The sequence below is a fragment of the Lepisosteus platostomus genome, chromosome 7 (assembly GCF_059453375.1).
Source record: "Lepisosteus platostomus isolate fLepPlt1 chromosome 7, fLepPlt1.hap1, whole genome shotgun sequence".
Lineage (NCBI taxonomy): Eukaryota > Metazoa > Chordata > Actinopteri > Semionotiformes > Lepisosteidae > Lepisosteus > Lepisosteus platostomus.
In genome coordinates, this window is record NC_142617.1 from 54,736,043 (window position 1) to 54,763,998 (window position 27,956).

At 35.0% G+C, this 27,956-nt stretch overlaps 1 protein-coding gene across 2 annotated transcripts; it reads right to left on the minus strand.

Moving 5' to 3' along the window:
* Positions 1 to 3,518: 3,518 nt before the first annotated feature.
* Positions 3,519 to 27,956, minus strand: loxl1 (lysyl oxidase-like 1). Of its 2 annotated transcripts, XM_088641287.1 has the most exons (7): positions 26,527 to 27,956; positions 20,397 to 20,505; positions 18,597 to 18,734; positions 7,651 to 7,807; positions 6,721 to 6,816; positions 5,706 to 5,821; positions 3,519 to 5,245 (listed from the first exon to the last, which is right to left on the minus strand). In XM_088641287.1, the coding sequence occupies exons 1-7, from the start codon at positions 27,587 to 27,589 to the stop codon at positions 5,239 to 5,241; spliced, it is 1,686 nt and encodes a 561-aa protein (XP_088497413.1). In that variant the 5' UTR covers positions 27,590 to 27,956; the 3' UTR covers positions 3,519 to 5,238. The 2 variants fall into 2 exon arrangements, with proteins under 2 accessions (XP_088497413.1, XP_088497414.1); XM_088641288.1 differs by having other exon boundaries at positions 3,519 to 5,821.

Sequence of the window (27,956 nt, forward strand, 5' to 3'; positions counted from 1 at the left end):
GCCATTAAAATAACAAATATTCACAATTTTCTGTATGGAAACCTTAATTACTGATCCTGGCAATTTACTGAGGTTTAGGTCCCTCTGAAGACTCAGGATGCAGAGGCCTTTGCTTTAGTCCAGACCTATCCCAGGGAAACAAGTCCATCCTGAAAGCTTGCAAACCAACAAACTGCTGTTAAGGTCAAATCAAAATCAAATCAAATCAAAGTTTATTTATCAAATGCACAACAATACGGCGTGCAGCAGTAGTTGCTGGCAATGAAATGTCTTTTTCTGCGAGCTCACAAAATGCATTGACCTTGAAATGCATTGCTGTGAACTTGTTTTTTGTTTTAATCAAGCTCACTCTAGACCAGCACCCACCCTCCAAGCCAAACCAAACTGTATGTACTGTATGAAGCTATTAATGCTGGGTTTTCGTGTGTACTGTATGTTAAACACCCTCTTCATGTTGGCGCTGATGAAAGGTGGTTCAGGAACTGTCTCTATCCCGCCAAAGGAAAAAGAGAAAAAAAAGAGAAGAGGGAGGAAAGGGGAGGGGGTCTGGCTAGGGCATCGAGCAGGAGGAATGTTGGAAATGTGGCACCATTTCAGCAGGGGCCAGAGAAAGAATGCATCCTGGCTGTACCTTAGAGTAGTGTGAGCAAAGTGAGTGATTTATGAATCTATGAACATGCTGTAATGTATACTATTCTATAGTGTCATGAGGCATGTACTGTTTTCTTAAAGTCCCAAGGGCCAGGTGTGGCCCAAAGCTATCAAATCTGTTTTGAGAGTGAACAGACCTTCATTTATTGACTTCAGCCACACCTAAGAAGGGGGTTTCAGAAAAAAATTAAACTGTAGCTCTCTGCTTCCCATTAAAATTTTAATGCCCTATCTCCACCCACAGAATGTGATCTAAAACCATTGGAATTTATTTAAAATCATCTTATATTTCAAATTTTCTATAGAGATGCCTACAGTTCACCTTGTAAATCTCTATTTCTGTATTCTAGGTCTAATAGATTTATAATTTTGCATGTTTCTTGGTTACATTTATTCATCTAAAGAGAATGCCTCAAACAAACATATATGATTATATTATAAAAGTGTGGGAAAACGTATAAATGTTCACACACTTACACATACTGTATAATACTCTATCTTTCAACGAAAGGAAGATTTTACTTACTCAAAAACGTTTGTTCATTATTTCACTATTATTCTCAGTTTGATACATTAATATTGAACCAATTGAGAACAAGGATCCTAAAATGCAGAAAATCCTTTAAAATGTAGCTGCTGGTAACAAACTTACATTTACATTTAAAAAGAAAGATTTCAAAGGTGAATTACAAGATCCAATTTCCTTGGTTTTCCTTTTAATAACCTTTGCGATGAGAAGAAATTCTATGGTAATGGGCCCATAGAAACCAAGATTTTATATTGAGATGTTCTTCAGCAATGTAATTGCCAAGAACCCCGAATGAAGTGAACAATTTCATAAAATATGTAGCACCAATTGGCTATACCAAAAGGCAATTTGTCATTAAGTAATTAAAATATATACTTTTCTCTAAAATATTGTTACATAGCCTGACTCTGTTTTAATTATAATACAAAACAAGGAAAAACAAAATGCCTGAAATTAATATATGACAACACAGATGATCCTTTTTTGGAATCTATTCTCAACAAAGTCATTAGCTCAATTACTGATGAACGGTACACATTTCTAGTGTATTAATAAAGCATCCTGCAACTCAGAATGTAGGACTTAAAGGTTCTCTAATGTTATTTCTTCTTCATTTTTGTTACTGATTGTTCAAAGGAAAGAAATATCTTTTTTATTTGGAGAACTGTCAAGTGACCTTGTCTATGAGTGTTTCTTATTTTGGTTATCCATCTTTTCACGCAAGGAAGAAATTGCATTGTGTAGTGTTTTCTTTTAACTTGTAACACTAATCCTGCTATTTAAGGTCTAGACTTGCTTGCAGTCAGGAATTTTTAATAAATGGAGCTTTAAGTTTTCAGCCATCAGTGATCCTCCACATATGGACCTGCAGCAAACAGGCTTCCTAAAGGAAACACACATCCATACTCTTTCAAGAACATTAAGAACAGCATGTTCATGTTGTACATCCAAAATTCTCAAGAACAATATAAGAGTACTACAGCTGTACCCTATCAAAACGGCAATATCAAAGAATGAGACAGATGTGTGCGGAATTATTTATTCCCCCTGATTACCAAGATCTGCACATTACTTTGGATATATCTGTAATCTAAATTCAATTCTCATTCCAATAGATTCTCTAATTACCCCTTTTTTTCTGTAATTACTGTATAATTAGGAGCCCTGGCAGGGTTCCCAGACTTGAATCAGAGCAGTACTCACTCTGGAATTGGGCGGTGTTAGTGGGGGGGTATCTTTATCTGAGTATAACTTCATAACTTTATTTCTACTACTCTTTTTGCATTAATACCTCCATCTCTCTACTCTGACAGTGATTATGATTTAGCACTCACAGGAACAAACACTAATGATTATCTGATTGGATAACCACGACACCAAAGCCCTAAAGACCTTAATAGAAGAGGGTATATTTTACAGGAGAACTCTTATTATTTAAGAGGTTATCCTTTTCTTGGAAGCTTATTAAGAAAAAAAGCGCTTTTGTGAGAAGCCAGTCTCTTTTTGTAGCTTTTTGGTAGCAGTCGGGCTCAGTCACTGTTTATAAACACTGCTTGCCTGACAACAAGAACAGCATTGCTATGCAAACAAAAGCACAGCATCCACAGCAACCAAAGCTATTGGTTGTTTTTTTTAGGTAACATACAGGTACATTTAAAAAAAAAGAAAATTATTTTCTCTTAGGCTCAACTAATCTGGGATTGTCAGTTATGTGGTTTTCACATCTCGGGTCACAGCTACTGTACAAGCCTGCATCTGCATACAGGAAAGAATGAGCAAGTTTAGGCATACATCTCAGATCTGCTCTTATTTGAGTTAGTAGTCTTTAACTTTTCACAGAAAACACATTAATAGCATTTGTTATGTTTTTAAAACATCTCAGTATATATGGTCGATTCCCTCTTTCTTAATTTCCTAACCTACTGTACACTGTACACAAAAAGCTCCATGTAAAATTACATTACTTTTGAATCTACAGTATTTCATAATTGCTGGACAACATCCTAAGCTGATAGAAAGGTTCAAACCTCTCTCATAACCATGGCTTTTGATAGGCTCAAACCCCAATGAGTAGCTACAGTAGCTGTTTGGCAGCTTAAAACATTATATAATAAACAACTACTGTACAAGACTGACCATTTATTTATTGTTTTGTGGATAGAGGATAATATAGAAGTTCTTTTTAATGCTGAGAAACACCACCACCAATGATCTTATTTCTGATCTTATCACACCCCTGAAGAATGAAGAGAAACCTTGTGCAGTAGCCATTTCATCAGCCAGAAAATAAATTCAGTTTGGCACAAGGGTATTTAGAAGAAGACCCACAGATACAATGTCACAGATTCATTCCTTGCTTTATTTCACAGATGCTATAGTGATCCTGGATTTTCAGGCAGGCTCGTAATAATGACTGAAGAACAAACAGAAAACCTGGTAAACAAAAGCAGTCTGCTTTCAATAGCCTCCTAATTATTGAGACATGAATGTGAACCACATGAGAGTAAACACATCAGCAGGAGCCACAGATTTTTCCAAAAATGATTAAAATAATGTATCGATTGAGATGGGCGACAATAAGTTAACAGTTAAAATTTTCATTTTGTTTAACAGAATTCTTTGGTATATATTACTAAAATCTTTCATTTCCAGTATTTCTTTTATTTCAAACGGAGCACCGATGAGGGAGGTTATGTCCAAATAAATGCAAATCACAATGTTCAAAGTGTTTTCGAATTTAAATTATGATCTTTATTTTTGTATAATTGCCTCGACTCAGATAACTTATTTTGTGACTCACTTGCATTATTGATACTATCCTAGTACAGTATATGAAACAATCAAACCTTTAGTTGTTTATGTACAATACTGTTTCATAAAAAATATGTTTTCTAAAAATAGAAACATTTAATTGCTCTGCTTCAATATTCTAAAGAAATCAATGGATTATGTATGGTATAGAATTGTGTTGGTAGTCATGAAAATATAATTTGACTTGGGATTTAAATATTTAATCTGTCACATTTTGTTTGAAATAATAGCTCCCTTTTACAGAGGTAGGTAGAGACAGTGTTATGATTCTCTGCATTTTAAGCCATAGCTACTGATTTATAAACATTACATGTTCTAGCAGTAGCTCAATTTATTGTCTGTCGTTCTTTGCCAAATTAATGGATATACTGTAGAGAAAATCAGAATTTCTTTAAAAATATTAATGTATAGATATATGTATACTTAAAAAAAATCTCAGGTAGGATACATTACTGAAACCTCTTCTTTAAAAAATACATACAAAGGAAAAACATACATGAAAAACATGCAACAGTGGGTTTATTACTATTTACATTCTTAAATGAATTTTCATTAACACTTTGATTGTTACTAGTGTTAAGAACTTTGTAGACACTAAGAAAATACAAAGATAAAGAGATAAGCACATTTATCAGCAGCCCTGTATAATATAGAATCAGAAAGGTAGACTGAAAGGAGATCCACAGATATTCAAACTTTACATTGACACCAAGAGGATAGTTTTCAAACGTTTTGACACTAGCGTGTTCATTACAGAGGTAATCAAACACATAATACAGTAACAAAATCAACAAAATTAAAAAAATACATCCTCTGAATGTAATAATTTTTCAGTGTCAGTGTTGCATTTAATAAAAATACAGTTAAGAAGGTTTTATAGAAAACTAAGATGACTCTTAACATTCCTGGGGCCCCTGTTTGATAACCAATAGATATCTGATGTTATTTATTAAAATGGATACGATTAAGGGTTACCACACAGGAAATCTGGTGGTTTTAAAAATGTCCAAGATCTTTAGCTTTCACTCTCTTATGTTTCTTCCGTAAGAAGATAGAGAAAGCAGAGACAGCCACAGAATTGATTTCAGATCCATTACGTATCTTGCTTGTGTATTTGAATGCTTTTGTACCACTGTCTGTGCTTCCTGGGTTCAAATATTTCTTTTAAAAAGAGGTTTCCTTTCACATTTCAGTGGAACCGCAATTCCCTGGAAACTCATCCCTCTTTAACAGAACTAGAAGAATGATCAGGACCTTTGAGGGGGGAAAATAAACGTTTTGATGATAAAAAATACATTTTTCATTTTATTTAAAATGAGACTGTTAGTTTCATTTTCAGAAGGCTGGAGACAATAATCCCAGTCAAAATCCTCATTAGCACAAGTAAATTGAAGCAGGTACAGGAAAATGCTACAGTGCAAACGTAAATACAATACACAAGACAAGGAATGAAACTGAAACAAAACTACTGTAGTTACCAAACATTGGAAACAGGTTAGTAATTACATTTTCATAAACCAGAGATGTTTATAGGGATTTTTGCCAAAGATTTTTGAAAAGATATTTACTGCAAAGAGATCCAGTTCTTAAGTTGGGTGCTCTTGTGAGCAGCAATCGGATCAGTCTTTGAGGTGGTAATAGGTAAATGTGGTAAAAACAACTTTTTTTTGTCTTCTCTTTGATTCCCATATTTCAGACAAGCAGCAATACTTACTGGGAAATTTTGCAGTTTGTTGTTGAGACAAAACGTCCAGTGTAATGGATATTGCATCTCACCACGTTGTTCGTGAAATCTGACTCCAGTATGGAATACTTGGGGTTCACCTGTAGCTGTGGGACAAACAGCACTGTTTAAATAAATAAGTATACTTTATGTATTTTGAAGCATATACCCAAGGAAAAGTTTAATATTTTTCTGTGTATCCTTCTCTTCAAGGTAAATAACAAAACAACCCCTGAATTTAATAGTCCAGATCCTCCAAAAATAATTTGAGTTTTCTCATTTTCTCTGTTACATATTTTATACATACATTGTTGTGCAAAAGTCTTACAAGTTTTGACACACTCAGAACACAATCAGAAATTACAATATTTATGTTCTGAATTTCAACAATTCAAAGTCTTCGTTAGTGTTTTCAACTACTGTAACAACTTTTTATTAATACAGCTGAGTATGAATAAGCTGAGATGGACAAGCCGAAACAAATCTTGTAATGTAGTAATCTAAAATCCTCATAATATCAGCATATTGTATAAACTATGCATGAGCTGGCAAAATAAGAACATAGAAAAATTTACAAACAAGAGGAGCCCATTTGACCCAATTAGTCTGTTTGGTAATTAGTATTAAATTGATCCAAGGACTATTTATCTATATGAAATATCAGTTCAAGTAGGTAGCTGTGTCAGCATGCGTAGGCTGCAAAGGAACAAGTAAAGGTTTATTCCATGCTGAAAATAGAAGAAAAGAAACACATTTAGGCTGTGGAGCCTTAGATAATCCAAACTAATTGAATTACGTTTAGCTGTTCCTTGTCATTAATGTAATTTGATTATCTTGACACATTCATAAATCTAAAAGGTTATTATTTGTACAGTAGATCTGTCAGGATTAACTCTCATAAAAATATTATTATATAAACAAAACCCCCCAAAAAAGGTAAACATTTCAATAGACAATAACCACAGAATTCTGTCTGTATAAATGACAAAAGGGGTTTTATTCTTACCTTGAGAATATAGTTTCCTGGTTGAACATCTGTGATGTCAATCCATTGGCAATCAATGTCAGCATTATATGTATCATAGCAACCAGGACTTAGACCCTACACAAGAGCAAGAGACAGCCTCTAATGTAGAAAACAATTTATATCTCAATAAATTAATACTTAATAATTATTAAGTATAATTTATGAATGCAGTCTTAATAAATTCTCTGCTTGTTTAAAAATATTTGCTTATTATTCCAATAGGATGAGTTAGAATTTGTTTATTGAAATTCTTGATCACAGCAGGAGAAGAAAAATAAGATGAGAGTTTCATCTGTAAATGATACAGATACAATGATATAATGACACCATGATTAAATACTATACCATGATCATATTTTATTTTACAAATGATTGCACAATTTTCTAAAATGTTCTAAAGTTTCTTATTTTTCAATGTTATACAGCACCATTTATCTTAATCTTAAGGCAAGTGGAATTCTGAAAAATCAAACTGATTGATTTGCTTCAGATTGTATCTATTAATTGTGTAAAAGTACAGTATATAGATAAGAACTTAAATACTATTCTTTTTTATATTATACATTATATTTTCTGTAAACCACATCCTTATAATGTTTTAACCATCTTTTAACTTATTAAGCATTTTCACACAGATAAATTCATGGCAAAAATGCACTTGTTTTACCTTCTCAATATATTCAAATATATACATGGTACAATAGCTAAATGGGTGTAGTATTGAAATGGCTTCAGCTGAGCAACGGCCAAGAAGGATTATCTGTTCTAAAAATCCATAATTCAATAATAAAATCCATATTTTTTATATAAAAGTTTTGAATACAATTCAAAAGTCCATGATATACAAAAACAAGCTAATGTAGTTTTTATTGATTTTTTTTTCAAAACTCTACCACAATGATACTGTACCTGGGTGTGAGATGTACAGGCATAGCGTTTCAAGTGACCGAAGTCACATGTGGTGTCTTCGAGGCAGAAACTAGCTTTGTGGCCCTCTGCCACCTTGCGTCCAGTTGAGACATCCAATAGGTCGTAATGGCTAAACTCACCCATACTGTGGTAGTGCCTGTTGAAAGAACATAGCTCACAGGTCTCCAAAAAAACAAGAACTTTTGACCCATATTAGAATAACCTAAGAAGTGGCTGATTAAATTCTGTTATACCAAAACAAAAATGATTGAGTTGGGACAAGTGGAGGTGCACATCAGGCAGCAATTACAGCTGGAACTCTTTTTAGGTAAATCTCTACCGGATTTGCTCACTGGCCCTGTGCAAGTTTTACCCATTATTCTCGGTACATTTACTTATGCTCTCCCAATTTGCTCGGGAATTGCTAATTGGACAGCAGCTTTCAAGTCTTTCTACAATTCCTCAACAGGATTCAAGTCAGGACTCAATGTGCCACTGAAGGACAGTGGTTTTCTTAATTTTAAAACCACTCCATTGTAGTTTTTTGCTTTGTGAATTGGATCATTATGCTGCTGAAGGGCAAAATTTTGACCCAGTTTTAAGTCTTTAGATTTGCTTGTATTTTGTTCCATCAGTTTCCACAAGTTTCACAGTCCCGGCAGATTTAAATCAGAATGATAACATACTCTTTACAACAGGGTGACTATTGACTGAGTAATGCGCTATGTTGGGTTTGTGACAGGTGTAACACTTTGCACTTAGATCAAAATGTTTTAATTTTATTGCGTCAGACCACGTCAGTTTTGTGGAGTGACCAGGATATTGTTGATCTATGGACATTTTCTCCCATCCGAGCCACTGAACTTTGCAGTTCTTTCAAAATGTGAATGACTGTTGGTCATGTAGTGGCATCCTTAACCAGTTTCCTCCTTCCCTGACTGCTCAGTGTGGAGGGGCAGCCTGATGTAGGCAGTGTCTGACTTTTTACTATTTAGATGGTCGAATTCAAATAGATATTAAGGATCTTTGAAATGTTTTTATACCATTCTCCTGGTCTGTGTCTTTATAAAACTCTATCCCTGAGTTGTTTTGAAAGTTCCTTGATCTGCATAGTTGAATACTTGCTTGAAATTAACTGAGTGAAGGACCGTACACAGGTAGGAGTATTTATTCTGAAGTCATGTGAACTACTGTAATTGCACACAGACAGAGGCCACTCAACTGATTGTTTTGCTCATTAAGGTAATTTTGTAATCTAAATTAATTAGGTTTGACAGAGCAATGTGTTTGAATACTTGTGCAATCATGACTTTTTAATTTTTCTTTCAAATTAATTATCTGTTTACCTCTTTTTGTTTTTTGCTTTGAATATGTGGAGAAGCCCATGTACATATTTTTTAATTGCTACAATAAAATGACAAGACTGCAATCTTAAAGCAACTAATGTGACAACTTGCAAGGATCTGAAGACATTTTCAAGGCACTGTATGCAAAACACGTGGATCCTTTAGAAGAAAAGCATTATTCAAATTTAAGCAATTATAATTATTTATTATAATATTAAAGATGCACACACCTTATCATACAGTATGCAAGTAATATGTGACCGCGGAGACTCACATTATTATTATTTTTTTATTATTATGACTAGAGGGGTTAAGTACACAAATTACTTCTATATCCAGCAGGATCTCAATACCTGCAAAATTAACATTCACAAATTCGCTTATTCTCTATTTGGTCTGGCTGAGGAGGTCTTGCATGGAAGCAAAGCGGAGCGGGATGAAACCGAGCCAAAGGGTAAGCACAAAATATCTGCACAACAGACTTGGATCATGAAATGAATCCAGCTACTGAGTTAGCTTCTCCCTGCCCCCTACCTAGTTAGCCACTACCCAGCATCCTCATCTCAACGTGGTCATGTTTTTGTATTGTAGCGAACACTTCCGGTTGTGTCTGCAGTGTGGGGAATGATAGGTCAGAGATGACTTTATAGGCTCTCTAACAGTCTTGTTACCCTTTTCTTTACAGTGGGGTGTGCTATACATGGAGGCAGAGAGAGAAATTGCAGGTTGGACCCAGTGTAGGAATTCATGATGTTTATTTAGCCATATAACCCTTTAACTCACAACTGGCAACCCACTGAAGCTAAGCAGGTGTGAGCCTGGTCAGTACCTGGATGAGAGACCTCCTGGAAAAACCTAGGGTTGTTGCTGGAAGAGGTGTTAGTGGGGCCAGCAGGGGGCACTCACTCTGTGGCCTATGTGGGTCCTAATGCCCCAGAATAGTGACGGGGACACTATACTGTAAAAAGGTGCCATCCTTCGGATGAGACGTAAAACCAAGGTACTGACTCTCTGTGGTCATAAAAAATCCCAGGCCGTTTCTCGAAAAGAGTAGGGGTGTAACCCCGACGTCCTGGCCAAATGTCCCATTGGCCCTTTCCAATCAAGGCCTCCTTATAATCCCTGTCTATCAATTGGCTTCATTACTATGTTCTCCTCAACACTGATAGCTGGTGTGTGGTGAGCGTTCTGGTGTACTATGGCTGCCGTCGCATCATCCAGGTGGGGCTGCATACTGGTAGTGGTGGAGGGGAATCCCCATTACCCTTAAAGCGCTTTGAGTGGAGTGTCCAGAAAAGAGCTATAAAAGTCTAAGCAATTATTAATTATTATCATTATTATAGCGATTACTCTAAAATTGTGATTAGTGTTGTTTGTTTTAGTTGATCAGCAATATTTTAAATTAACTTAAATGCATTAGTACTTTAATGATCATATAAGGAAGGATGACTTATGTTTTGTAACCATACATACTGTAATATGTTATGCAGAAGAATAGGGGTGGAGTTGCTTATATGTGAATTTGGCTACTCACAATAGTTCACTGTAATGAGACACCAAGTTTGGGACCCTGCTGTACACCGGCCTGTCTAAATCATTTAGGTCGAAGAATCCAGGAAATATTGCACCTTGTAAACTTAACTTCTTTCCAGGGACTGGAAGCATTTTACTCTAAAGTAAGTAAAAAAGGAGAGACTAAATTTATATCTAAATTATTATAATTAAAAGGTACATACTGCACTTATAAAGATGTGAGTATTTAAGCCCTATGTGACATTTGACTTTTAATGTTTCCTTTATTTTATATTCCATTATGAATTCATTATTAAAAGATTTTAATGCATTTGGCAGATCCCATTTGGGCATGATTAATTTGTTGAAAAGGTATATTTTTTAAATCCTGATCTTATTGATGTGTGTCAATTAATGTCAGAGTAATTACCATTTGTTCGACAAATCTAAACCTTCAACATATTTTTATGAATTGATTCACACTGTGGGGCTCACTCTATCCTTGTTAATTCTAATATTGTTCCACTTAAACAATAGCTAAAGACAAGATGAATCGTGGAAAATGAGCAAATTAAATTGTTATGACCCATTTCACAATGTTAGAAAAATAATTGTGTTAAGAGACTTTTAAATCTGCTTCACTCTCAATGATGATTTTCACAAAGACATGACTTTGTGAACACATTACTAACACAAAACCACAGGCATTAAATAAAAAAGCAAACAACACTAAGAAAACAATTTGATATCAAAATCAATTTGATACTTTTGTTAAAGAGATGGTTTATTTGCTCAGTTAAATGATCACTAAACCACAGCTATGACCTGTGAAACGAAGTTGTTAACCTTGTCAATTTAAAGCAGACTGCATGAATAACTCTAAAGATGAAACTTAGAGTTTGTTTTTGACACATAAACAACAAAATTAAACAAAATCAAACAAAAATGTAAAAACTATCAGTGTTTTATTGCTAATTACTCTAAATATTACAGATGCAAATCTGTTTTTAGTACAATGATTGTTCAGGTGACTTCTCAAAATACCCGTTGTATTGTTTTTTAGCAAAATATAGATGCATACAGTATACTGTAGATTATATATTTTTACTGATCACCATCTCTTTCTTTCCTCCAGCAAACTAAACATGCAAACCACTAGTGAAGAGTACTTCTTAATTAATAGCAATAATAATAATACAAGGATGAAGCACCCATTGGATTTCTTATGGTGTACAGAAGCTTAATTCATGCCCTGAAATCCATCTGCTTGGGTTTAATAATTTCAGCAAGTCTCTGTGCCTATAAAGCATGTTGATAATCATGAAAAGAACATGATTTCAAACTATTTGACACCTCTGCTAAATGATCATTTTTGACTAGGTCTGTAAGATTTTAGTCATTAAGTTTTATTTGTTTTAAAGGGCAAATATGACAACAAGCTATCTAGTTGACTTGTAAAATAGTTTTAAGTAATATTAGTGTTCGCGTGCTCCAGCTTGTGTTTAAAAGATACCAATTACTTGCTATTAGTCAATTAAACAAGGGATTTCCTAATTATCAAGGGCGCTACCATATACCTATTGAATTGAATTATATTGAATTAAGAGCAATATGTAAAATAATGGTAACATTATACAGTATAAACCAGTCCTTATAAATCTATTAATCAGTGTCTTAATATGGCTGTGAGTGACTCTTACTGTTCCTCATAGAGTGACTGATTTTTCCTTAAGCAACATTTAACGTTGCAAGATTTAATCTATATTGAGATTAAATGAAAAAAGAACACCCCACATTTGCTTATACCTACATGGACTAATTATCCAAGCTTTTCAAAATTCAGCCAATCGATTACCTTAAACAATATGATATGATACAATACACTTTATTAATCCCCAAGGGAAAAATTGCCAGCACAGCTTCTAGACCTAAAAGATCTTACAAATTACTATATACAGACATGACAATCACTTCAAAACAGACATTACACAGTACACTGACACAATTAATCAAACTATATAGTGCACTATTCCTAAAAATTTTACTAAAAATAGTAAAAGTCCCAGTCTTTGGAGTTATTCATCATATGGTTAGCCTGTGATAAAAAGTTTGTCCTAAGCCTCTCCGTGGTGCATCAGGGAGCTAAAGGGTGACAGCTGAAGAGGTTTTGTTTTTTTAATCCAAAATCAATGTTTAGATAGGATGCCACACATTTCCCTCCATAAGTATATCTCAGCAGCACTTGAGTCCGTGCACGGAGCCAAAATTTTCACCAAATTGAATCTACTGAGGGCCTAAATTTTATCCGTATTCATGAAGGGGACAAGTGGAAAAGCGTATTCATGACAACCCATGGACATTATGAGTACTTGGTCATGCCTTTTGGTTTAGTAAATGCCCCAGCGATTTTTCAAACCTTTATTAATGATATTTTTCGAGATTTAATACAAACATTTTTCTTGGTATACTTGGATGACATTTTAATTTTTTCCAATAAATTCCATGATCATGTACTCCATGTTAGAGAAGTACTCTTTCGGCTCATACAGAATTAACTATATGTCAAACTGGAAAAGTGTACCTACATTCCAAGCTTCCAAGATCCATTTTTTAGGTTACATAATCTCTCCTGAAGGGATAGAAATGGACTCAAGTAAAGTCACTGCAATTACAGATTGGCCCACACCTAAGAACCTTAAGCACATACAACGGTTTCTTGGTTTTGCTCATTTTCACAGGAGGTTTATGGTTTATTTGAAACTTCAGCTTTGTTGTTGCTCCTATAACACTTTTAACTCGCAAAGGACCAGGTAAATGGACCCCTCAAGCGGATCATCTTGATCCCTCTTTCTCTTTTATTGTCGAGGTCAATGCATCCGGTCATGGTGTTGGTGCTGTTCTCTCACAACGCCATGGGGAAAGACAGCTTCTTCACCCCTGTGCCTTCTTTTCTAAAAGGTTATCTCGTGCAGAGATGAACTTTGATGTAGGTAACCGCCAACTTCCGGCAATCAAGTTGGCTTTGGAGGAATGGAGGCACTGGCTGGAGGGAGATCATCATCAGTTCCTGATATACATGGATCACAAAAACCTGGCGTATTTGCAATCTGCCAAACGTCTATGTCCCCACCAAGCTAGATGGTCCCTATTCTTCACCATATTCCACTTCCTTATCAACTACACTCTAGGCTCCAAGAACGTCAAAGCTGATGCTCTTTCTCGCATCCACGACCCTCCTGAGACTGAACTGGTTCCCGAGCCCATCATTCCACCTGGTAAGTTCCTGGCAGCCTTAAGATGGGACATTGAAGAAATAGTTAGAAGCGTCTTGGTTGGTCAGATGGTACCTCCTCAGTGCCCCCGGATAAATTATTCGTCTCAACCCCGGTTAGATCTTTGGTTCTTCAATGGGGACATGACTCCCATTTCACCGGACACCCTGGAGTCCGCCGTAGATTGGATTTTATCTCCAGAGACTTCTGGTGGCCAACAATTGCTAAGGATGTAAGGGAGTATGTCCAGGCCTGTTCTATATTTACCAAATAAGTCTTCAGAGGTGTGGGGAAGAATTTTTTTAGGGACTGGTACAGTACATAATATTTTCCAAAGCCCTGGAACATTGTGAAGTGTTAGTAATAGATTGAACAAGGACTGCAGAATAGAACACAGTTCGTTTGAAATAGGTTTTTAGTACTTATATAAGTTGATTTTCTTTCTTTCTCTTTTTCTTTCTTTTTTCTTCTTTAACTGGTTTAAAATAAAAAGATGTTATGTGATCTTTTTACCTGCCAAGCCAAGCGTGACACCATCTAAACAAAAACCATTCCTTCTGCCCTTATATGACACAAAGCAACCGTTTGTTCTGTAATTGGTTTCTGTAATTGGTAATAACGTCTGTGATGACTGTATTTTTTGTTACTATAATCCAGATTTTCTGTGGAAAAAAATATTTAAACTTAATTCAATTTTGTACAATAGAAGCAGAATAAATTGTCCATGGAACATTTAAATGTTATAGAGCAATAATCTAAAGCACACAGCCATTCATGGCCATTTGGTTGGGAGACACTTTATTTAATAAGAATAATTAGTAAAATGTCCAGAAAAGATTTATTGAAAGGCATCAGTAACATTAAAGAACTAAAAAATGGACAGCTAAAATGACTCGTTCCAGATAACATTTATGTTGCAACATTTACTACAAAAATGTTTTCTTCTGTTTGTTATTAAATTATTATAAATGACAGGAATTTAATCATGCTAGGAATTAGATAATATAATTTTGTAGTTCAGGTGGGTATATAATAATAATATATTATATCTATAATTTTGTATTTTTTCAATTTTTCTTCTTGTATTTAAACAATTTCAGATTTTATGTATCTTTATTATTATATTGCATCTTTATTATATGTAAATGAAGATTATTATATAGAAAGCTACAAATATACAGTATGTACAGTATGCCAATGAGCCCCATTTTTCCAGGTACCCTGAAACAGGAATCTCCAGGTTGAGTTTGTAAATGTCAAGTTCATATTATGGACCAGGTAGGTCCTGAGTAAAAAAGGAATAAATTGAACAACAGTATCATAGTGTCTGAATCAAAAATATGTATTTGACCTGGACATTTGACTGACCTTGAGTAGGTTTTGAACAACTCTTTTGGAGTCTGTACTTTCCCTTAGTGACTGAGTGAACAAACTGCATAAAGCCGAGGTGAACTGGATTGCACAGACAGAGCAATTACAGAAGAGGCTAATTTAATGTCCTCAGGTGGCCAGTATAGCATCAACTACTAGCTTGGTAAGTTTATATTAAAAACTATGAATGTCTTGACATTTTTATTTGTCCTATAAAGTACAATGCAAGGTATGCATCTTACAGAGAGAAATGTTCATCTGAACGTGTACATTCAAGGCTGGAATGCACTGGTCCACTAATTCCAGGAAATCGGTTTTCTCATACCCAGGTGGCTCCAATTGAATTGCTGGAGCAAAAATCCACTGTGCAGCTGTTTCATAGACCAGTAGATATAACATGAAGGGTAATTTAGCCTATGGGTTTTTTAACACTATTATCTTACTTATTTTAGAAAAGTACATATTCTCAATTCATAGAGAATGTATGGATCTGGTTTAAACGGCTAAGGAATTGTAGATTTTTTCTTGAAGAGAACATTTGCTTAAAGACTGGATGCATGACTAGTTCTGTCTTGAGTACTATTCAGAAGTGCTTTATGCTCAGCCTTGGTTGGATACCACCCATGTTTCAGCAGGCGAGACTGGAAGTCTGAATGAGAGTTAAAAAATGGCTTCTTAGCCGGACATAGAAAGCATTCCAATGCCTCTATCTAATTTTTATGACTAATTTCTGCCAGTTAAAATTTGTTCTGAGCACGAGAGTTAGCTAATGGCATATTTACTGGGAATGTTACATCAGAGAATGCGGTCTTGACAAAAAAAATATTTAGCATGGCCCTGACATTTGCACTCCATAAACTGCCACCCAGACATCAGGAAACTAAAAAACCCCACAAAGCACCTGCACAAATAACAAATGGTGGCCTCTGACTTCTTAGGTCAAATGCCATTAAGTAGTTGGTGTACAAAACATTGGATTGTAATTGAATAACCAACCTTACAAAGTAGAGGCATTTGTTCTGAAGATCTGTTTTTTTCCCGGGCAAAAAATCCTTAAATTGTGCTTAAAATACATTTTCATCTAAAAGATGAGAAAATGTGGTGAAAAGTACTTATAATCAAATACCTTTCGATTCCAGACATTCACGTACAGTGCATTGCAATGCTAAATTAAACCATAAACATGATTTATTTACACAAATACTTAAGTGTATTCTGTCATCCAGTAAGATGTAAGGAATGTCAGATTAATAATAAGATAAAAGCTCTATTAATTCACTCTTCTGTGTCACTTAATGGAGTATATTTTGTGTATTTATTAACAAGGTAGTATTAATCATGATTTTAAGAATAAAAACATAAATTGTCTAAATATTTATACCCTAATCAAATTACAAACCAATTCATGGTGTTGTCAGTGAAAGCTGGACAATCAATGTTAATGCCCCTGTAGGTACCTTGAGACGTGCAGTGTGAAAAATTGCAGATGTTTTTTATGGAATGTGCTCTGTAGGAAAGTGTGCATGTTTTCTATCACTCCCATGCTGGTATCAAGGAAGACAGCAATCAGCTGAATAGAATAACAGTTGCCACTTTCAAATTAAAACTGGGGCTAAAGATAAATAAAAGGTTATTCTAAATTTGAATGAAAATCAGAAATGGCTCTTCTGATTTGGTGGTTGTAAATTACAAATTGAAGCATGGCTCTCAGGACTTTTCTACCTTTAGTCACAAGGTGTAGAAAATGTACATTGGCAAATGTCCATTGTACTTAGTCCTGCTTATACAGCGTGTTAGATATACATGCATCACGCATCTACTTTAGTAGTCTCATGAGTGTGCTTTCTGCTTAGATTACTGAAACATATGTCTGTTCCCCATTTCCACCACATTTCTGTTAAACATAATGTGTCATTTCCTGATAATATCTCTTATTATGTAATATAACGCAGCTACTTAGTTATTACTTTCACTAAATACATTGAGTTTTGGCTAACTTCTTATGTTAATTAGCACATCAGGATAGTCTGTATTCACAAAATGATGACACAATTGAATGTCTGTTATTCTTCACTAGTCAGTTAATCCAAATCTCTTTTATTCTCAAGTAATGCTAAGAGTTAGCATTAGGTAATAAAAAATGTATTATGCTGATCTTTTTTGTTTTATTCAATCATGGCCTTAAAACAAAACTTAGTACTGCTACTGGTATAAACACTGAATATACACTGATACAAATAGTACAGGCATAATTCAATGTGATGTAATGTGATGTACACATGTGCAAAAATGAGATTCTTATAAATGGCCAGTGGTCAGATTTACTGTGAGGCTAATAGAAGGTTTTTATTGAAGCTATCTTTTATAAGCATATAACATCTGTATATAAAGACAAACTTATTAAGTATGTGGAAGAAACACTGAAAGATAATTTATGTAGTTTCACTCTTGATCAATTCCAGTCCTCATACAAGCTAGCAAACTCCTAAGAGACCAAATGAAGCAATTCCTATTGACGTCATTCTGAAATGTTTCTAATCTGTTAATGGTCAGTTAACATACCACAGTGATTAGGAAAGCAAAATCCTCTGAGCTGCACTAGAAATCCAAGGCATTATATCCTAAACCTAATGATGCCATTGGGGATGCATGTCCAGTCCAAGTATAAAGAATTGAGTGAGGTTCACAAATGATATTACATCCCTAACAATACACACGTTTGATGCAATATATGAGGTCCAAAGATTTTAAACTGGAAACTCATAAAAATTCTCTAAAGTTTCCAACTAGATTGAATAGTATGTCCATGCTAAAATAAAGAAAATGTGTTAGGCTTTGGACTAGAATCTCATAATAGAACAAGATTAAACTGCGTACCAAGTTTCCCTTACTTAATTACTTAATTTTCTCAGCCTTGAAATAATTTTCAGGAGAAAATAGTAATCTTTTAGGGTTAAGTGGTACTTAATGTTCCTTTTCTTTTGATCGCAGCTTGCAAATAGTAAGGAAGACAGAGCCCATTACACATAGTAATTTGAAGAATTAAGATGTTTGTAACACACATCCCATTGTCAAGACACTGGTAATCTGAGACTAATTTAAATGTGACCTGCCTGGGAAGTGAAATTGAACGAGTTTTAACTGGAATAATAATATGCTCCAATTTGTTTTCTTATAATTCCTTTTACAACACATGGCATAAAAAAGTGTGAAAATGACTTTTTAACATACAGATACTAAATTGTAGTCATTTCAGAATCAAATAATGTTTGTTTCAAATACTTTCAAGGACTACATTATTAAAAGGGAGATTTTGAGTAAGTAAAGGAACAAGTAATAGGCTTATTCCATGCTGAAAAAAACGTTTCAGCCGTGGAGCTTTCTTCAGGTGTGAGCTCACCATCCAAAAAAGTGCAATAATGTTGATGTACTGAACAATACTCACTGGTGACAGCTGTGCCACTCCCAAGTGTGGCGTGGCCTGTTGGGCAGGAAGTCTGCCGTTCCCTGGTTTTTAACCCTTTGTGGGAATCGCAGAAGAACCCTGATGTCATAGTCTGATGCGTCAGAACCATAGGCAGAGCTGCAAGGGGAGAGAACAGATAAACATCTGTATGGCAAAAATGAGTTGAATGAAGGAATTCTGTAAAATGCCTTTTAAAAGACCTTTTCTAGTTTGTTAGAAAGACAATTTAAGGTGACAATGGAAATGTTTTAGGTGATAAAATGATGAGTTGATGAGTTACACATCAGGTTCACATAGGAAACAGTGGTATTTCTTGTTCAGTGTTATTGTTATCAGAGATCTTTAATATAACTCTGTAGTCACCTGCTTATAGGCATTTGTTCGCACAAAACAAGAGTGAAACAAAACCCATGTTACAAAAAACAGTTTTGGTAGAAATCCTTGGTAAAAGAGGTTTGAAGCTGGATCAACAGGCTTACAACACAGTTTGCCAAGCTGTGTCTAGGACATTTTACCAGAGCAAAGCTTCCCATCCTGCTTAATCCGAATGGCTGTTGAAGTAACATTTTCTCAAATAACACTGTTTACTGATGTTTTTCCTTTTGGGCTGTAACTGTGTTGAGACTTTTTTAGTGACTCAGCCACAGCGATTCACACTCTTTATTTGTGGGATATCATTGTGGTGTGTTTACGATTTTTAAAATGTAATGTCAAATTCTAAAAAAGAAAACAAATAATAAATTTTTACATGTGAGTTCAAAAATTAATGGTTTCACAGTGCATGTTGTTAACAGGGCTGACTTTTATTTTACAATTAATGATGCATTTAACACCAACAGTAAAACCTCATGTGTACAGAGGCCAACTTGTTTAGTGAATTTTGAAATGTTGCCAACAGCAGCAAACACATTGTACTGGAAAAGAAAGAATAATATCACTTGTTATTGCTAATATAAAACAAAAAAATTAGCACACACCAGAGGGGCACCTAGTGACTAGAACAACACTCATTTATCTTGTAACAGTTGTTGACTTTGCATAGAATTATAAATTATATCAAGCCATCTGTCCATGATTACCATGAAATACATCTGTCCATGATTATTACTTATAACAATTATGAAAAAAGCTGTATAAAGTTGTATCCACTGGTCAGCTGGCTGCAGCAATAACATTTCAAATATGAATGACACTATACCTGACTGACCAAAAGAGAAGATACACTGTAGCACTCTTGTTAAATAGCTTGTGTTGACAAAGCAGAATAAGAACTGTACTGCTATGAAAGCACTCTTTACAGGGGCATAATGAAACTAAGGTTACCAATGGTGAAAATTAATATTGAAAATACAGAGGAATGTAAAGGTGCCCCTTGTGTCTCACTTTACTAAAATAGTACATATTTTGATAAGGAGGAAAATTTCCAAACCAGCCATGACTACATCAATGTCTTCCTATTAGCAAATGGAAAATATGTTGGAACTAACTTTGTTCATTGTACCACCATGACAGCTGTAAAACAGCACAGCATAGACAGTTAGATGAAGAACTCTTAAACTTAGTCTCTTCCTATGTCACGCACAGTGTCAAGAGAATGAACCCAGTTATTAGGTTAATCAGAGTAAAATATCATTTCCTGCAGAGGAAATAACGATCTGTGGGCTACAGCAAGAAAGTGCTATTTGAATTATTATGTATTTATTTTTATTATTATGTAGGTATTATGAAATTTTATGAAATTGGGAGTTAAACAGAGATAAAAAGATGTTATGTTTTTACCTGGCAAGGCACTTTTCCTCAGCCGCACAGCGCAGGGAGTAGAGGTGGGCCCGCTGGATGTAAGTGGAAGCCTGCACATAGTTTGGGTCAGGAATCAGATCTGGTAACCCTAGAAAAAGACCATGGAAGAGTATCAGTGAATCCACTTCCATCTCTAACCTTTAATTATCTGATGAAAACAGAATTTAGACAGTTGCATATTCCTCAAGATGATCATATATGGAGCAAAACTAAGAAAATATGAAATTAATCATTTTTGTTTCACATATTTCAGAACCCACTAACTGCAAACACCACACCATACAGAGAATGAGAAATGTTATCTTTCTTGGTTTATATTTTAGTTTATTTTTTAACTGATGTATGCCAATACATCATATACACAGTACAGTTTATACAGAAACTACTGAAAACACTTACATCTTGATATATTATAATACTAAGGTATACATTTATTTCCCTCTGAAAATGGAAAAATTGAATGCTGATATTGAAACACTGCAATTCAAATATTATCCTTATAAAGCACACATCCATTTTAAGTTGGAAATTTCTTTGTGAAGAGGTAATATGGTGAATATCTGATGAACACACACCATCTGAATCATTCACAAAGCCTGAAAGTGAAAACAATCTCTTCTTTAATCAGTGGTGACTAATTGCATTGAATTCCAGATTGTCATCAACTGATTGTGACCCAAGATCACAGTGAAACAGAAGAAGCATTTTAATGTTAAGGTCTTCCTTGAAGCCTGAATTTAGGTGTTAAAATGTTTTCAGCTGAAGAAAATAGCACAGCTATCTTTGTCCTATCTTTGTCTCTCTTTCATAATAAAGCTGTCTTTTAGCATCTATGTTGGAATACCTAATTAGGTGAATTGTATTTTGAAACCTACAAAAAAAACAACAACAAGAAATGCCTTCATTTAGAAAAAAATATAATTAACAATAAGATTTAAGTCCAGAATACCAAACAATATTACTGGCCTTTAATTAAAGGAACGTCCAGTACTGTTATGTTTATTTAGTCAGCTAATGAAGGGATGATGTCATACAAGAGTATATTATTTCTACAGAAAGTCTGTTTTAATAGAAAAAAGGGTAGGTGGAGGGAAATTGTAATAACACAACAGAGAATTAACATTTATAATTGTTTCCTATCACTTTGGTAGCTTTATATTGTTATTCACAAAACTTCCAAATCCTGTATTGCAAAATATTGTCTTGTTTTTCCATTTTACAAACGATGCTCTGTTATTCTTAGGTGAAAAAATAGTAAATAAATGTATATTATTGCAATGTTTGAGTTTAATCCAATAATTAGGCAGCTAATGCAAATACAGACACTGTAATCAATCTGAAAGTTGTATACCCAAACCTTTATTTTGTAGTATTACATGCTGAATAAAAGGCCTCTTTGAAAATGAGTTTTTATATTTTAACATAAGCAGATTAAATCAAGTACCAAATGTTTCAGAGCACATTCATTTCAGCAAACACACTGAACACTGTTAACCATTAAAATAACTGCATTAAATCCTATAAGTATAAATATAATACTATAGTTTCCACTACATTCATACCATTTTCAAATACATGTGCTATTCAGCATCAAGTATGGTTTTACTATAGCAAGGAGAGGAAAAAGAAATAAGCTCAGGGGCACAATTAAAACTTAAAATGACCTCACTTCCTTTCTTATAAAGACTGGGCTGCAGACCAACATTCTTGAAAACAGCAGAAAGTGCAGTATGTTCTGATGAACTGCCCTTATGGAATCTTTAGGCTTAAAGTCTTGGACTTAATGATGAACACAAGATGAGGCAGTAACAGTAATGTAAATTGTTGGTCAAACAGCTTACGCTGAAGCAAGTAATATCCCGTTAAAAATAGAAAAACATTAATAATTGCAACCAACTGGCAGGCAGACAGTAAAGCAGTGTAGCAGAAATGATGCATAATTTTTGAATTGCTCAAATTCTGTGATGTAGTTACGCTGAAACAGGATGGAGCTAGTGCAAGAATGAAATGGATCATTCTAATAGCAGAATTGCTAACCTAGCTATCCTATTTACAGTCACTGACCAACTACCCTTAGTCAAAGCCTAACAACAACCAGATGTTCCTTAATCTACAGGTTTCATTATATTAAAAATGGTAATTAATATCATGTTGTAATAAGTGGTTTTCTTTGTTTTCGATTCTACTGTGGTACATATTCTAGGCTGGAATTACCTGTAGAATAAATTTACTTTGAATTAAAAAAATATTTCACAGTAGGCCTACAGTATATAATTCCTATTATGTATATAACAGCTTTCTATGTCTTTGTAATATTTCTTCTTTTTAATTCTTTTGATTTTATTTTTTAAGGTTTGAGCAGACATTTACAGTATTTACAGCTGTAATTAAAGTTTGTTGCCATTTGGTAAACTGTCCGCTTATCCATTCATCAATTTTCTACCTACAGTACATTATCCAAAACAAGGTCACAGGTTACCCAGAGCCTATCTTGGCAAGCAACAGGCGCAAGGCAGGATTCACTCTGGATGGGATGACAGTTCAATTTTCCTGGATGTCAATTAACCTACCAGTATGTCTTTTGACTGTGAGAGGTAACCGGAGCACCACATGAATATGGGGATAACATACTGTACATACTCCATACAGAGAGAACCCCAGGAATTAAACCCAAGGCTCTAGTGTTGTGAGACAGTAATGCTAACCACTACACCACTGTCACACCATCTGGTAAACAGTGTTTAAATAAAATAGTTTTGTCAAGATGTATATAACCTTTTATCACCAGAACCACATTTTATGTTCTATTTTAAGAAGCTCAAACTATTATTTTAACAGTTTTATTTAAACCTATTTAGGTATTTAAAGCCTTGACTATAACACCAATTACTACATTTAAAATTTGGAAGAGGCTTTTTAAAAATAAATCTTTGCACATGTGCACAAATTTCTGCAGGATACTGCTTTTGAAAAAAACCCTCCCAGTGAATCTCAAGATAAGCATAATATAAAACCCATTGCGTCTGACTAAGTTTCTGTTGACACTTTCTGGTTCCAAAAACCCTTTCCAATTTAAATTTCTTAACTGCTTTAAAACAACTTTTTTTTTTTCATTTAACTTATCCCAGACTGCTTGAGAAAACTTATCAGGAGCTAAAAAAGGAATGGACCTCACATTGTACCAAAAACATATAGGGGAATTTAACCACAACAAAGTCTGCCTTTCTAGCTAGTGCAATCCTTGTGTATCTACAGCTAAGATCACCACCTCTAGTCTTTCAACATAGCAGAACAGCCTCACTTTGATTATATGACTCACCATAAGCACTGACAATGGAACAAGTTATTAAGACTTTTCTTAGTATTTTGTTGTGAGGGACGGAAGGGGTTGTCTTTCCTTATGGTGTATGATGTCTGTAAATGGCACATCCCTGGTACCATGTTTTAAGGTTCTTAAGCATGAAAACCCACTGGATGCAGAGGGATAAGAGAATTTCATGTCTTAATTCCATTACTTTTTTGTTGTGCAATACAAATAGAAATTGTAAAAACTATTAGACACTTTAAAATCTGTAATCTACTCTACATAGAAAGTACACTTTCTAGGAATTAAACTACTGCTTGTTAAGCACAGAGGGCAAAGCTGTGTTTATGTTCAAGTATAATGAAAGAATTCCATGGCGTCATCTTGGTTCAGAAGGACAGCACGTCTAATACACCGATTGTCCATTTCTCTTCCTGGAAAATAAGATGAACTTTTCAGGATCTCTTGACTAAGTCATTATCTTTTCTGTCACCTTCTTTCAGGAGTGGTGAGCCAAGCAGCATTTCATGTAAGCATTCGACATGACTGTAGGAAATGCTGTGGTTTTCTTGGCAACTTGTTTTTCCAATTCTGGTGAAACTTTGTTTTCTGCCCTCTTAATCTGGAGGAACTACAGATTTCCGTTTTAAGTGGTTGGGTAACACAAACAGAACAAAGAGCTATTTATCACATACAGAGGTTGCTCTTTTGCTTTCAACTTCCTATTTTCTGATTTATTTGATTTTTAACATGTCATAATTCTATTTAGCTTTTTATTAAGAACATACATATTGGTAAGTGCACACAACTAAAAGGGAAAAAAATAATGTTTATTATTGTAATTAATTGTATTATTTGTTGTTGAAAACAACATAAACATATACTGTAGGTGCAAGATAAGGCAGATTTAACTTATGGCAAAAATCATTGACCTGAGTCTACATAATTACAGTAGTGGTGGAAACTGTAAAATGACAATGAAAGTTACGACACTTGGTGAGGGCCTGCATTTGCATTGTACATAGAGTAGGCTTTTCTATGTAATGTTACTGGATCCTAAAATATTTGGTGTTTCTACAGGAAACATGAATATTACACAGCTTATCAATTATACAGGGATTTTAAAAAAAAATGTTTGTTCACATTAAATTGAAAGTTTCTATTTGTGTCATGAATTCCAAACCTACATTTTCTCATGGATTGCATTTGTTCTCAAGTTAAAATATATTGATTTTATTCAAAAAGTCATTCAACTTGAGTCATTCAAGTCACAGAGACTATCCACTATAACATCCCTACTCATTGAAATCCACCCAGGTTTCATATACAAAAATGTGGTCACACTATATACCAAATTGAAATTGTTAGGACTAATAAACTGTGTAAGGAAAACATATACAATACCTGATTTAATTTTTTTGCATAATCACGATTCTGGTTCTTTAAACTGTTGATTGTTTTACTTTTGTTACTTCAAAAAAAAGAAATGCAACTATCCTATCTATTAAGACATGGTGGTGGATACATGGGTAGCTCATTGTATCCCAGAGATGCTGTGGTATACTATGAGCTAAAATAACCTAACAGTTGCCATCAAAAGCATCCATTCCATGAGCCAATAAATGTATCATGTCAGTGCATGCATTGATAGTGATTTAAATGTCATTCATGGGATTTCTTCTTCTATTTCACTTAGTTGGTAAATTCTAAATTTGCATGTTCATTTCAGTTAAGTACTTAAAACAATGCTTTAACAAAGAGTTATCAGTGAAGAGCTATCCATAGCAGATTGCCAACTATATTTAACTGATTTTTGTGACATACTGTACTTCCTTTCAGGCACTGCCTGACCTTGTGTTGTACTGTATTGTACACAGGTGTACTGTTTCTACTGTTATTTTCTATTGCATTTCCCCACAGCTGCAAAATGCCTAAAGTTACAAAGATACTTCCACTGGTAACAATAATTCTAACATAGAAAAGCTTTTGAGACAAACCTCAGAAGGGATTTTATATAAATCAGTATAAAATGTTAAATCAAAGCAAATTATTACACTTTTTAGTTACTTTTTAATTATTAAATGGGGGTAAATTTAAGGAGAAGAGAGCTTGCATCAGCCAAAATATTTTTTTCTTCTCAGTTTGGAATTTATATATTAAAGAAACATGAATCAGTTGTTCCTTTAATAAAAAATGCAACCATATGAATAAATTAACTTATTTTTCTCCTCAAATGAACGTGGTGATATTCATTTACAAACTTATTGTAGCAGTCAAGGCTTTGGTTGAAATGTTATTTATTGTGAGACTCACATGTATAATAAAATGAGTATGAAACTATTTAAAACAATGGCTATTCCAGTAAAAAAATCGTCTTTCATTGTAAAGAAGCTTCCCTTTCCAGGAAATTGAGTCTGACTGCAGTAACATAAATATTTTTTCCGCCCCTTTTTCTTCCTTTGGCTAACATGAGGTTAGATGTGACAAGACACATGCATTCACTTTACACTGCTTCCATTTACAACATGAATTAAATCAGACACATTTACAGCACATGTGTGTTAATATATCTGAAAAAGAGACAATGAGATCAAACAATGGTCCCTTACTGCTTGCTGCTGTCTAGACCGAGTCACACAAATGACCATAGAAAATGAATAATTGTGCTTGCAATATGTCTATTGTCCACAATTTCCAAATGAAACTTTGTTTTATATTACAAAAAAAAAAGCTTAAGTTGTCCCATGTGTACATCTTTGTTTTTGGTAAGTTTGTTTTAAGGTGACATTTTCTCTGTGCTCTTACCTCTTTGCTCTGGTCGGTAAACACTCCCCAGACTCAAATTGGGGATCTGAGGGTTTTCCAGTCCTGTGTTTGGAGAATTTGGGCTTCTTACAGGAGGAACGGGATGGACGAGAGGCGGCTGTGGATTCACACTCCGGAAAGGTGGGAATTGTTCATACTGTGGACTGTGGACAGGAGAGTTAGCAGCTGGATTGGTTCTTTCTTGAGAAGGAGAAGAGTTTCTTGTACCCTGGCCTGTTTCTTGGGCTGCAGTGTCTTCGTTGTAAAGGCTGTGTGTATAGCGACGGTCCAAACCATCAGAGATTGACTGCTGGGGCTGTTGTGGAGAGGCAGAGTTGGGCACATAGGGCCTCCCTTGAGATGGGTAATTTCCTTGAGATTGGAAACGTGTTTCCTCACCATAATCTTCATAGCGTGGACGTGGTGGAAAAGGATGTAATCCTCCACCTGTAAAACCACCTGTGCCACCATTGGTGTATCCATTTTCTCTGTAATATGAGGAGTCATAGCCTCGACCAGGGACAGGAATGTTCACAGGGTTTGGGTCATAAGGTACAGGGTAAGATGGCTGTTGTGCAAAAGGAAACTGAGGGTAAGATGGTATGTTGAAAGAAGAAGAAGAAGAAGAAGATGATGATGATGAAGAAGATCCAGTTTGCCTGAACCTACTACTAGAAGAATGGAATCGAGTGGAACTGCTGCTATCAGCCCCAGCTGCTGCCTGTCGCCAATTCTCAGGCACTTGCCCAAAACCAAAAGGATGCCTGGTTTGCCCTCGGACAGTTTCAGATGCGCCCCTGGAAGGTGCTTGTCTGCGCAAATTCCCCTGTGTCCTCCGTGAACTGCGTGCTGAGTCTGCCAATAGGACCGTGGGGTTCCTGTCCTGTTCCTGGCCAGCTGGGAGGTATTCTGAGCCACTGTTTAGGAGGCTGAACACTCGTCCGTTATTCTCCCACTGAATCACCTGTCTCCAGGGATTGTTGTCCTCCTGCCCCTGGACCCCTAACATCCAGCTTAGACCAAGCAGGGTTCTCAGAACCCAAAATGGGACAGCACTGATCATATTCTATGCTTTGCACAAACACCTCGAATAAGTAAGAAAAAAACCTTATATTTATAAAAGACAAGCGTTTGAGTGAATTCAATGAAAAATATTAATTACAGTTCCTGTCCATTTGTAGTTCTAGAATTCTTTTGCGTAGCTCACTCCTGGATCCAAAGTACCCCTTCTAGGCATTTTTGTGCAGCAAAAAATATGTTTTGAAGAAGGGAGCTGGTTGAAGCTTTGGTTTTAAGAGAAAATCCCTTTGCTTCCTTGCTGCCTTGAAGTTCTGTTCGTTGTTCAAGCATTGCTCTGAGCCCTCTTCGTAGGAGTGCCTGCTCTTCTTGGCTGTGGGGTTCTATTTGCTTCTCTGATTGCTTGCAACAGG